The 12,647-nt window shown below is 33.8% G+C and overlaps 2 protein-coding genes across 6 annotated transcripts; one reads left to right on the top strand and one right to left on the bottom strand.

Moving 5' to 3' along the window:
• The first annotated feature begins 226 nt into the window (after window positions 1–226).
• LOC110599769 (zinc finger CCCH domain-containing protein 43) lies at window positions 227–7,867 on the top strand. 2 transcript variants are annotated; one of them, XM_021736340.2, is made up of 6 exons: window positions 227–879; window positions 1,450–1,515; window positions 2,078–2,218; window positions 2,334–2,609; window positions 6,611–6,877; window positions 7,475–7,867. In XM_021736340.2, exons 1-6 carry the CDS (start codon window positions 355–357, stop codon window positions 7,670–7,672), a joined length of 1,473 nt encoding a protein of 490 aa, XP_021592032.1. In that variant the 5' UTR covers window positions 227–354; the 3' UTR covers window positions 7,673–7,867. The 2 variants fall into 2 exon arrangements, with proteins under 2 accessions (XP_021592032.1, XP_021592031.1); XM_021736339.2 differs by having other exon boundaries at window positions 232–897.
• Window positions 7,868–7,996: 129 nt separating this feature from the next.
• On the bottom strand, window positions 7,997–11,871 carry LOC110630778 (protein NOI4). 4 transcript variants are annotated; one of them, XM_043950183.1, is made up of 3 exons: window positions 11,585–11,871; window positions 10,767–10,976; window positions 7,997–8,644 (listed from the first exon to the last, which is right to left on the bottom strand). In XM_043950183.1, the coding sequence occupies exons 1-3, from the start codon at window positions 11,591–11,593 to the stop codon at window positions 8,456–8,458; spliced, it is 408 nt and encodes a 135-aa protein (XP_043806118.1). In that variant the 5' UTR covers window positions 11,594–11,871; the 3' UTR covers window positions 7,997–8,455. The 4 variants fall into 4 exon arrangements, 3 of the variants coding, with proteins under 3 accessions (XP_043806118.1, XP_043806119.1, XP_021634046.1); XM_043950184.1 differs by lacking the exon at window positions 7,997–8,644 and adding an exon at window positions 8,714–9,155 and having other exon boundaries at window positions 11,585–11,867; XR_006348425.1 differs by lacking the exons at window positions 7,997–8,644; window positions 11,585–11,871 and adding exons at window positions 9,191–9,520; window positions 11,424–11,492 and having other exon boundaries at window positions 10,785–10,976.
• Between the last annotated feature and the right edge of the window lie 776 nt (window positions 11,872–12,647).

Genomic DNA, 12,647 nt, shown 5'->3' with positions numbered 1-12,647 from the left:
AAATATAATTGTAATAGTCAGTAAATACATTATAATGTAAAAAAAAAAAAAACAAGTAAAACAATACTTGGAGACTGTTAAAAATAGTATGGTGGACAAAATTAGGGCACTGACTAAAATTGAGTGGAATGAAAATTTTTATTATAAAAAAAAAAATTAACATTAACAGATTTAACAGTTTGGAGGTTTTTTCTTTATTTCTTTTTGTGTTTTTTTCAAATATAGTTTGGAGCTTGGACCTCTTCTCTTCTGCCTCTTTATTTCGGTTTCGCCAAGTACTATCTTTACCATTCTATCCCTCTTCTCTCTGCATCTGCAATTTAGGGTTTTTCCAAATTGAAATGTGTAGACGTAATGGATTACTCTGAACCATCCAATTTTCTCACAGACACTGCTGATACAAACCCTAAATTTGGGTTTCAATCGTCTCTACCCTCTTCCAATGCCGATCCAGGTTCTGATCAGACTTTGGAACTACGCAAAGAGCTAGAGAAGAAGCAGCTTTATTTGAAAGAGGGCAAGGGAGAGAATGAGGAGGCTGAGCCTGATATGGTGGTGGTGGAGAAAGTATATGAAGAGCTAGAGAAGCAGCTCCATTTGAAAGAGGTTGAGGAGGACAACCATTCGATTGAATGGAACCAAAATGACGACTTTAACTGTGGAGAAAGCCATGATGGAGAAGAAGGACTCAACAAGTACGATAAAGAGGATGATGGTAATGATGATGAGAAGTATGATGATGAAGTGGAGAAGAGGGACGAGAGAAGTAATGGTAACAGGAGGCATCACTATCCAGTGAGACCCGAAGCTGAAGATTGTTCATACTACATGAAAACTGGGACTTGCAAATTTGGATCAAACTGCAAGTTCAATCACCCTGTAAGAAGGAAAAACCAGGTACCACATACGCGTTCTGTATTTGTGTGTATACAGAACGAACGGCTGTGTGTACTTTTTGTGTATGCTATTGCATCATATTTAGTTAGATGTGAGAACTCATTTTTTCCTTTGATGGGAGATTTTTTTTTTCCGTTTTGGATTTTGTTAGGGGATTTGCAGGGTTTGGAAGAAGTATTTTTAAGAGGGTTCTTTTTTGTGTGTTTTTCAAAATGGTAAAAGTGGCTTATGCTTTTATTGTCAGAATATGAGTTGCAGTTGTTTGTGTTGATGGAAATTGGAAAATAATTGTAGGGTTTACATTTTATGTTGGCATGGCAATTGGCAGTGTATCAAGTGAAGGAAACTGGTAATTGTTGCTTTATTAAGCATCTGGTAAATTTAGATCGTCTAACATTCTTAAGATCATCTGATTCAATATATTAACTTTTCTCTCTTCTACTTCTTATCCAAACAAGAGAATTTAAAGAAATCAAATTTCTTTTCTTTTCTCTTCTCTTTAATTCCCTCAATCCAAACAAAGCATTAAGTTGTGTTTCAAAATTTTGCAAGGCTACCAAGGAGAAGCTGAAGGAAAGAGAGGAAGCAATAGAGAGGCCGGGCCAAACAGAATGCAAGGTTACCTAATATATATTTACTTTTAATCTACATTAAGAGAAAGTTGATATAAAAAGTTCATTTTGATTTTATTCCCTTTTCAGTGTTATTGCTGTTCTGGAGAAGCTTGATCCCTTTTGTGTGCTATTTGATTATGCCATGGAGTAAATTGTCATTAGTTCTATTTTCAATGATTGTTATGGGCTGTGTCATAAATGGATTTTTCAATAGGATTTATTTGTTAGTAACTTGTGATGTGACAGTGAAATGCTGCTCCAAGCATGGTATACAGCATCACTTTTGAGGAAGAGATTTCCATTTATCAGCATTTTGAGTTTCTCAATTACCTTTTTTGTTCAGTTTCCCTTTGCACAAGATTTGTTAACATGTTTAATTTTGTGCAACTTATTTATTAGTTTATTAATCAAGGTTTTTCAGGAGGGCTACATCTTTTTTGTTCATTGAAGAGTAAATATCTAATAAGCTGGTTTATAAGATTTTCATGTTCTTAGCTCTATGCAATATGCATGGCTAGTGAATAACAGTTTCTGCTCTTCTATAATTTCTCTTGAGTTTGCTGCAGTATTACTTGAGGACAGGTGGTTGTAAGTATGGAAAAGCTTGTAGATACAATCACTCAAGAGCCAAAACTCCGGTGCTCCCTGCAAAAGCAGCAGTGTTCCCAGTTTTAGACCTTAACTTTTTGGGTCTGCCAATCCGACCGGTATCTCTTCTATGTATATAGAAAATATTTTGCATATCTTTGCAAATTATTGCGAGGACTTGTATTTGTTTTAACAGCGGGCAGTGGAAATTTTAACATATTTCATTAATCATAGGGAGAGAAAGAGTGCCCGTACTATATGCGTAATGGCTCCTGCAAGTATGGAGCTAACTGCCGGTTTAATCATCCAGATCCTACAGCTGCAGGAGGAACTGACCCTCCTTCAGGATTCGGTAATGGTGGGACTGCTGCTTTGCAGAGTTCTCCGCAATCAAGTGTAGCACCTTGGTCTTCTCCAAGAGGATTAAGTGAGGCTGCTCCCTTTATGCCGATGATGTTTCCACCAACTCAAGGGGTTCCTTCACAAAGTCCTGAATGGAATGGATATCAGGTGAGTTATAATCCTCTGTGTTGTAGTGTTCCTTTGTTTTGTTGTCTAAAACTAATTTTAATTGGTCCTCATCTGTTTAGCATTTTGTTGATTCTTGAATTTATTTTGTAATTGGTATTTAAGCTGCTGAATAGACTTTCTGCCTTCCAAATATAGTGGCACAATGACTTTCTGAGTTCCAAGTATATTTTCCTTTTTTGACACGAAAATGAAGCTGTCCGAAGTATGTTTTTTTATTTTGTTTTATTTTTAATTTTTTCCTTTTAAAATTGAACTTAAAAGAGGTGACATTAATGGTAAATGTTGTTAAGAGGCAAAGAAGAATGTATAATGTATGATATGTATAAAATATGGTAAGATAAACCTATAGTGGTGTAGCATGTGATAAATCATAAAATGCAGAATCATAACTAACTATGCTCAGTGGTAATTATCAATTGCATTTGATCTGAAGTAGTTAGTTAGTGGAACATGTCTTGTACATGAAGGACACTTCATTGCAATAATTCATGAGTACTTTATATATTATGATTTATGAAATAGATGCATTAACTACTCAGGCTTATACATGCCTTTGTAGAAACACAAAGCCCCTCCCTCCAGTGAAGCCAAGAATTTGAGCCGGTAGGGTAAAAAATAAGATAATAATTAATGAAAAAGCTTAGGTACAATAATTTCCCTACTATTAAAGTAAAAAATTTAAAGAAAAAAGCTAAACTAACTAAAATGAATAAAATTAAAATTAAGTTTATTTTTATGACAAAATTAAGTTTTTAATAATCTAATTAATTTTTTTTAGGACGACTTGGCTTCTTTTTTTTTTTTTTCCTTGTGTGAATTGTAATGAATAGAAGAATATATTGGTAGTAATAATTTATTAGATTGTGTAAATAATTTGACATTTTTATTTTGTCCAAATTTATTTTATTCTTTATAGTAGCAGTTTTGGGAACTTGGTTAAAAATACGAAAAAAAAGTTGGGGAGATTTTTTTCTTTAATGTCAGTTAGCTTAAAGCCCACACGAAAATGGAGGAAATCATCCCAATACCCCTTTTAATAGTTTCATTATTGTGTATCTACTTTTTGAGGAAAAAAAATGAGTTTTTTTTTTTCTTTTACTAATAATATAAGTTCCTTCTAATATGTACCTTTTGAATTTTATATAAATCAGAGGGTAAATTGACCCCACTATATGAGGTAAATATATCCCTGCAAGGGGCCTCGGTTGTTTGGTATATGCCCACTATTATTTGTGTCATTAACTTTGTCTAGAGTTGGTTGTGCATGGAGACCACTGACATAATTTGTTAACCTTGCATTAAGTGGAATATAATGAAAATTGATATATCTGTTAACTATATGGTTAACAGAGATCAAAGTGGCTTATTTTTGTCAGTGTTCATCCAGTTCAGGCTGTGCAATCAGTTTGTTCAGTTTCGAACAGAAAAATTGAAAAACCAAATTGGGAAATAATAAGAACCGAAGTAAAGTGGGTTTTAACCAAACTTGAATTGAACAGAAAGGGAAAAAAATCTCAGTTTGGGATTACAAACGGAGTTCCATGCAGAATTAACACAAAAGAAAAGGCCAAATCTAAACAAACAGAATTATAGGAAAATACAGAATCAAACACAAATATAATTGCCAGAAATGCAGAGAATCAATACAAACATAATTGACAGAAAATGCACAGAAGAACACAATCATAAATGCACAAAACCAACACAATGTAATATTTGAAAAATTTTTCATACCTTCTCCCCAGCAAGCAGAAATGTTACTTCTGTAGCAACAGTTTTTTAGTGGCATGGCAAGAAGATTTGCAGCAGCAATAGCAGTGAGGCATAGAATGAGAAAGACGGAGCAAAGGGGGAACAAGAAAGTGGAAATGCACTCTAAAGGAGTTGAGAAATCAGAAGTACTGAACTCCATAGGAGAAGTAGAAATGCAAAAATGGGCAATGACTCAGGGTCGCAAAGACCCATGAGTTGCAGATAGAAAGAATGGGGCAATTAGGTTTGGGTTTTAGGAATTTTGACATTTTGAAATGGACATGGCTGGACAAGTATGCAGTTGGGCCTAGGACCATGGATTAAAATCATGGTCGTGGCCACGTTCACGGTCGCCAGTCACGAGTAATGTAAACAGGCCTATAACGTAATGGGAAGGCCTATGGCTATGCAAATATTTTAAAAAAATTTCAAAAATCATAGAATGAAGAGTTGTTTAATGATATCAGTACAACTAAGATAAATAAATACTGAGCATAAATACATCAAATATAAAACATTAATTCAATTATTGTTAGACATCATTAGTAATAATCAATTTAAAGCAAAATACGTATAGTAAATAATAATTCTTCATGCTATAGGTACAATAAAAAAACTAGGCATCAAACATAATGTTCTTCAAAGAATAAGTAAAAAACAAAACCAAAATAGAGATAAATAACTAAAGTTTCGTAAGATATAGATGTGCAAAACTAGAAAGACAGTCGATGATTTTAGCTCAAGTCAAGAGAGAAAGTGAAAATTTTGTATATGGATAGTCAACTTTTATGAAAATTTGAGAGAAAATGATATGTAACAGTTTAAAACTCCCAAACTAGAGAAAACAAAAGATCAGAACTTGTTGCTTCTGTCTGGTTGATAAAAAAAAGGTGAGATAACGGATTGCTACTGTTATTAACAGCTTTACCATTAAGTAACGAGCATAATGGCCATTACAGGAACAAATTTTCCTCTGCCTTTGAATAACAGGTGTAACGAACATGAAGGTCAAAAACCTATGAATAATGGCCTTTATTTAAAACCATGCTTGGGACATTGGTTGGATAGAAGGGCAAAGCAATAATCCCATGCAAAGTGGCAACCCCTTAAATGTGCAAACAAAGAATAAAAAGGAAAAAGGAAATTTGGTCCTCTGTTTTCTTGGTGAAAATAACCAAATCGAACTGAAGGTTTAAGTTTCTAAAACATTCTAATAAAACCTTTTGAACAAAAAACCTAACAAAAAGGAGTCAGTTCGATGTTTTGGTTATAGCTAATATCTGCTAACCTAAACCATGGTTTTAAATTGCAGTCGTGGTGGTGTGTAATGGAACTAGGCATGTAACGTAATGCTAATGGTTTAGCGCTACATAAATTTTTCAAATCAATTTGCAGGCTTCATAAAATGAAATAATATTTATTAGATTTAATTCAGAACAATGTATACAAATGCGTAATAAACATAAATATATCAAATATTTATTGAATTTAAGTTAAATATCATAGAGTTTAAAATAAGATAAATTCATACAACGTTTATAGATCGAGTAAACTAATAGCTCAAAATACAATTTTAACTCAAAATTAACACTTTAATCTATAAAAAAAATTTAATAAAAAGGGAAAAAATGGCAACTAATAACAAAAAATCTAACTAACTTTTTAGAAGAAATAAGCTTGGAAATGCAATGATTTATGATGCATCTAAACTTGTATGAGAAATATGCAGGAAGATTGAGATTTGAAAGAGAAAGGGAAGAGAAAACTTGAAAAATATTGCTTTTGAAGCTACTGAAAAGTGTGAAAACTGATAAAAATGAGAATAGGGGCAGAAAAGGAAGGATATAAAAAAATTTCAATTATTGGTAACGACCGTTACCATTACGCCTGCAACTCAAGGGGGCCGTTGTATAATGGGTAACAGCCCCCCTAAAACCTAGGCGGCCATTGTTAATGGGTTACGGCCCCCATAAAACCTGTTATGTAATAGCTGTTATATTATATATCGGCTGTTTTTTAAATTCATGCCCTAAACCCAATGCTTAGTTTTTTCGAGTTCTTCTTCTTTGTACAACCTGTATCTTATTTTGATCCTTTGTTTCCCATCTGATGTAGTTGATGTTTAAAGCTAATTTGATTCCAATTTAAGTTGCATTTTAAGTTCTTTAGGACTTTTTAGAGCTTAACAAAAATTTATTACCAACTATTTTCCTTTTTGGCATGTGAAGGCTCCTATATATCCACAGGAGAGGAGTATGCATCCAACTTCAGCTTTTGTCATGAGCAATACAGCTACAGATACTAATGTCTATGTGCATCAGCAGCAGACACCATTCGATGAATTTCCAGAACGACCTGGTCAACCAGAGTGCAGCTATTATTTGAAAACTGGGGACTGTAAATTCAGGTCTAACTGCAAATATCATCATCCAAAAAATCAGATCCCAAAGTCATCTCCATGCCCACTTAGTGACAAGGGCCTGCCATTGAGACCTGTAAGTTTATTCTTCCTCATAGGCTGCTTCTTATGAAGGGTAATAGGCTTAGGAAATAATTTTAAAACTTTTTTGTTTATGGAACAAAATGGAATTAACAGCCTATCAAGAAGTAGTTGATTTTCCAAAATGAGTAAGATCTTTTCTTGTTCATTTTCAACTCATTTATTGGATGTGGCGGTAATGGCAGAAGTAACGTCTGCTCCAATACAAGCTCATTTATATCTTTCTTTCCTTTTTTTTTTTTCGAAAAAAAAAAACTACTTTGGGGCTTCACTTCATAGTTGGAGAACGTTGGTTTAGTCAGATAGGTAGTTAAGTTTCTCTTTAGCCATATTTTAGTAGAAATTGAACTTATTTAAATAGATAGAAGTGATTTGCTAGTATCTGCCAAGCAAATAAACCTTACTGAGCCTCCTGGAAATAATGATTCATTTGCTGCTGGACATCTTTCAGTTAATACAACAAATGCATGCTGATGCAGTTGACTTGAAGTCCTCATTAGTAGTTTTAGCCATGAAAACTGAACTGGATTTAAACTTGATGTGTCTCTTCCATGACTAATTTTTCTTTTATTCTTTCTAATCAAATCTCCAGGGTCAGCACATCTGTTCGTACTACAGCCGTTATGGTATTTGCAAGTTTGGCCCTGCCTGTAAATTTGACCATCCAATACACCCAGCTGCAATGACAGGGTCTGCTGAAGATCAGGCCCATCAGGATCTGGCCAGGGAGGAGTCTAGGATTTCCGAAACTGGAAATGAAACTGACACTGCTATTCAGCAGGCTGTGTAAAATTTTTGCATCAATGATCTAGCTTTTTAGGATCAAGAGTACAGAGAATTATTAAGTTTATCTGTGAAAGTGGATCTTTGTTTGACCTTCAATCTGGTTCATCTGCCACAAGCTTTTGAAACTAGTGGCGTTATATATTTATAATGCGTTGTGTTACTGCAACCAAAAATGAAAATCGGGATTTGTAAATTTCCATATTTTATGTTCTTTACAGGCTTGCTTTATCTTATATAAGTTGCCATCTAAACAGAAGCAGCTTGAGTTGTCTGACTTACATTGGCATTGGCTCTTGTAATTTGTGTTTTAACGATTTAAAGAATTTAAAAAATGGGTGTACAATCGATCATTCCAAACCGAAACAATAGAATCGAAATGTATGGAAAATTGAATTAAATCAAGTCTGAAATTTTTTTGTTTAGTTTGTTTTGGATCTTCAGTTCTCTAAAAAAATCCCAGAAGATATCACCACACAGCGCATGAAAATTTCAAAGCACCGGAATACAACATCGCCAAAAACCCAGAATACAACGATAAAGAGTGTCAACAAGCAGCGCACAAGAAAATTTGAAAGAAACGCAACATCCAGTTATCAAAACAAAACTTCAATCCTATATCATGGAGAAGCCGAGCTGTCGCTAGTCAGCCAGATGGGTAAAAGAAACCAAGAAATTAGTAGAACAAAGACCAAGCTCTACTTGTCACCATCTCCTCTTGGCTGGGCGTTTGGCTCTAATCATCGTCACCATAGCTAGACGAGGAAGGGTCGGATCCAAATACAATAGATTAGAGGGAGGAAGGTGGCTTAGGAAAAAGCGCATGAGAATCTCTAGATGGGAAATGACAAGGAGTAAATTTGGAAGATTGTAAACTGGAAAAGCATGCTTTTGGATCTAAACGGCAATATTTTGAAGAGAGGATTAGTCGGTTCACTTCACATAATTCAGTTGTTTTCACATAAGTGGACTCCATCATCTATAACGAAAGAAAAGGAAAAATTGAATTTTTATAAGCGAATGTACGCGATACATCTAAAAAAAACTGAATTAAATTAGTTTGCATATTGTTAAACCTAATCAATGCTCGCCCTTGCAATACAAGGAGCCCATTGAAACAGCTGCATTGTCTGTTTTTTTTTTTTTCTTTCCCTTTTTCTTTGATATGAAACCGCTACATTGCTGAAGAATCGAACACTCCGTTAAAAGGAATTATTTACTACACCCAGAATACCACGTGGCATAAATAATGTAGTACTCCCGACTAATTAAATTAAAATTTTTATTTACATGAGGTAATTAAAAAAAAACTATCAACCTACTAAATCATTTTTATACACCTCTCACACAACTCATCATACAATTTGAGTCCTTCATCCCTTGTTTGATGCAAACCAGCCAGGCCGTCACTTTCTACTGAAATTTTTTTTTCCCCTCCAAACTTGATACTGGAGTTGGATGAATAACTCTACTTCCTCAGCATATTCAATCTAAGAAATTAAAGTGCCAGATCAAGAATATAGTATACTCGAAAATCTCTATAATGAAAATATTATGTTCTCTCTCAGAGCCAACAAGAGAAAAGTACTCTATAAACAACAGTCTATACAATTTTTATGTCCAGGTCTCCCTCTTTCACATAATATTAAAAGCATAAGCAACATAAAATGATAAAAATAAATTGGAAAGCCCCAGGCAGAATGAGGGAGAATAAGTTTACAATTACAAACAACTCGATGCTCCGGTGGGACGCCGGCCACAATAGGAATCCCATATATTCCCACAAGCAATTACTTCTCAGGTCCTTTCTAGCATCCAAATAAATTATAGTTCAACCACAGCAAAGCCATTTCCACTGCGTCGACAATGATTAAGTTCTAAGAGATCATAAACGGGCAACATACAACTTAAAAAAGAAAAAAAATGAAAATGAAGATAAATGCCCCCGAAATAATAATAATAATGTTGTGCGCACTTATAGTTTTACCAATTATTTTAATTTTAGCACTTTGAATCATTTGGATTTGGGTAACAGTTTTAACAAGTTAAACGAATGGGAGAGAAAAAGAAAGAAAATTGTTGAATCAAATAAAAGGAAATTTAAATAGTGTTTTGTTTTTGTTTCTGTCTCTCCTCTGTGCGTTCTCTCCCACTTCTACGGAGGAACCCCTCTCCATTCCTCATTCTCCACACTACCCTCCCAATCCTCACAAATTCCACTTTCTTCCCTTGTACTTTGTTTGGATTGAGGGAAATGAAGAGAAAAGAGAAGAAAAGTAATTTAATTTCTCAAATTCTCTTGTTTAAACATTAAATAGAGAAGAGAAAAGAAGAGAAATGGAGTGAAAGGAGAGGAAATTATATTTCTCAACTCTTCATATTTAACCCAAAACATTTCCTTCTAATTTGGTGGGGAATAGAGAGAAATGAAGAGAAATAAGTATTAATTGTTTTAAAATATTTAAAAACCCTCATCCTTCAAAGCTTCTCTTTTTTAACTTATAAGGGTATGAAGTAATTAAATTTATATTCTATTCTTTTCTCTTCATTTCTCCTCCTTAATTTCTCTTCATTTCCCCTTCACAACTAAATATCCAAACAGAGGGTTAGACCAAGTCATGCACAATATGAACTCAATGGGTCAACAGAACCTGATATCGTAAGTTTAGTGTTCTTCTATCATGATTACTCCTAAAATCCATTTAGAAATTGGTTCTTTCAGTAGCAGGAATTTTGTTTTGCCTAGCCCCAAGAATCAGCACCTATTTGTGATCTACAAACTGGTCACTTGGTGAGAAGAGAGAGAAACGGGAGGATACAAGCGTTGGGAGGAGGGGGGAGGAGAGAGGGAGACAAAGGAGAAAAACTAGAAAAAGAAAATTATTGGAAAACAATATCTTATTTGACTCAGTTCATTAGTTTCAGTCAAGTAGTCGACTAGCTAAAATTGTTAAAGTTGCGCCAAATCCAGCTAAAGTTGCTAAAACTAAAATAACAGGCGAAAATTAAGAATGTCCATAAAGTTTTTTCTTTTTTAATTTCCCCATCATTTGAGAAAAAAAAGATGCTAATAAAATAATCTAATAACAGGAATACTTCACCTCATTCAAAACATGTACCTTCGGAGGATTCTGATGAGAGTCATCGTCCTTGCGCCCAGCATCATTTCTTGGGGATGTGATTTTTGTAGGAGCATCATTTTTGGTCTTCTTCTCATCTCTTGCCTTGTTAAATATGACAGTATATCCTTCAGCTGAGGCAGGGTCATTTACATCCCACTCACCAAACTTGGGCAAAGGCGGACCTTTATCCTGCCAAAGAGGAAAATTTTGTTTGTAAGGAGATTAGTCGACCTCATGGTGACGTTCCAATGGTTTACTGCTTTTTAAGCAATTCAATTTCATTATAATTGACGCCTGAAAATAAACTACCTATAGAAAAGAAAGAACGAAAAATTAAAAGGGCGCATCTTCCATTCATGAAGAAATTAAATTGCATTAATTCATTGGCCTTTCATCCTTTTATCCTTATGCTAATCAACATTAAGATTAGTTTTCCATTGAAAAATGATCCTGAATCTAAGCACATCACCCATAAAACCCAGAATCATTGCCAGCTCCAACTCTCCATCCTGCCCATTTTATGAAAAAAAAAAGAGGATAATAACAATAATAAAATGGCAATAACATATAGCATTTCTAAACCGATAACAAGACATGGACGCGAAAGCAGCCAAATCTCAAGTCACCCAATCTCACCGTTTAGAAAAATCCTGTCATTTTAGGAAGGCTGAAAAGATCTCTATCTAATTACAACCTTCATAACCCCATAAAATTAAATAAAACGATTTTGTTTGAGAAAAAAACTCTTGATACATACATTCCATACAAAATGAAAAGGAATTGATAGAAAATCTTACCGACGCCATGAAAGGAAGATTACAGGAGCTTCCACTTACAAGGATCGATGTTTGATGTGTGTGAGAGATAGAAGGGGGAAAAATGGCGATTCAGGAAGTTAGAGAGAAACTTTTATAGAGAAAGAGAATGGAAAGCGGATTGATTGGCAATGAGATCAGAGTTTATTCATTTCATTGCAATTTTGTTTGTTACGGCATTTGAGGAACACACGTCGTTTACGCGCCCCAAGCCCAACCCACTGCCATTTCCCTTCCAGAAAACAGGCAAATTATTGGATGCTTAATTTTCTTCCAGCTTATTTTTTTTTTTGCCAAGAGATGAATAGATTTCATTAAGCAAGCCCTAAGCCCAAAACAACAGGGATTCAATACTACAGCCCAAGCTCATAAAATAAACAACCCCAAAAGAAACCTTATAACTTATAAGATCACATGCAATCCGAATCCACGACCCGAGCAAGCAATCCGGAAAAGCTAAACATTGGCGCCGCAAACAACCGGGAGGACAATCGCCTGAGGAAGATCGGGGAAGAAACACAGAAAAAGAGAAAAATAACTAAAAGAATTTAAATTTACATTTGATTTCAACTCTATTATAAGCATTTTTTACTGTAGTATGAATTAAGAAAATAATTTTAATCTTTTAATTAATTATTATAGTATTAATTTAATACACTCACATAATATACTTTCAATCTCTAATTTTCATTTTTTAAAAAGTATATTATTAATTTAATATATAGTTTTAATAGGATGGGATGACATATTCACATCATTTAATAATTTCTCTAAAAATCAAATTATTATCTAGACATTCAATAAGCATGTATGAATTTATCCACGATAAATTATTTTCTCAATGTTATAGTAAAATGTAAAACGATAGTCTAATTTAAGAGAAATATTAGCAACGGTTAATTTTTAAGATAATTATCTAATACTTTTTATTTTATTAGATAAAAAATATTTATCATATTAATTATTTTTTTTCTTACTTAATCACTAATTTACTATTCAATCAATAAAATGATAAATATTAAATAACTATTTTAAAATGCAATTT

The sequence above is a fragment of the Manihot esculenta genome, chromosome 14 (assembly GCF_001659605.2).
Source record: "Manihot esculenta cultivar AM560-2 chromosome 14, M.esculenta_v8, whole genome shotgun sequence".
NCBI lineage: Eukaryota > Viridiplantae > Streptophyta > Magnoliopsida > Malpighiales > Euphorbiaceae > Manihot > Manihot esculenta.
The sequence above is the reverse complement of the archived record's forward strand: the minus strand, read 5'-3'. Positions and strand labels throughout refer to the sequence as shown.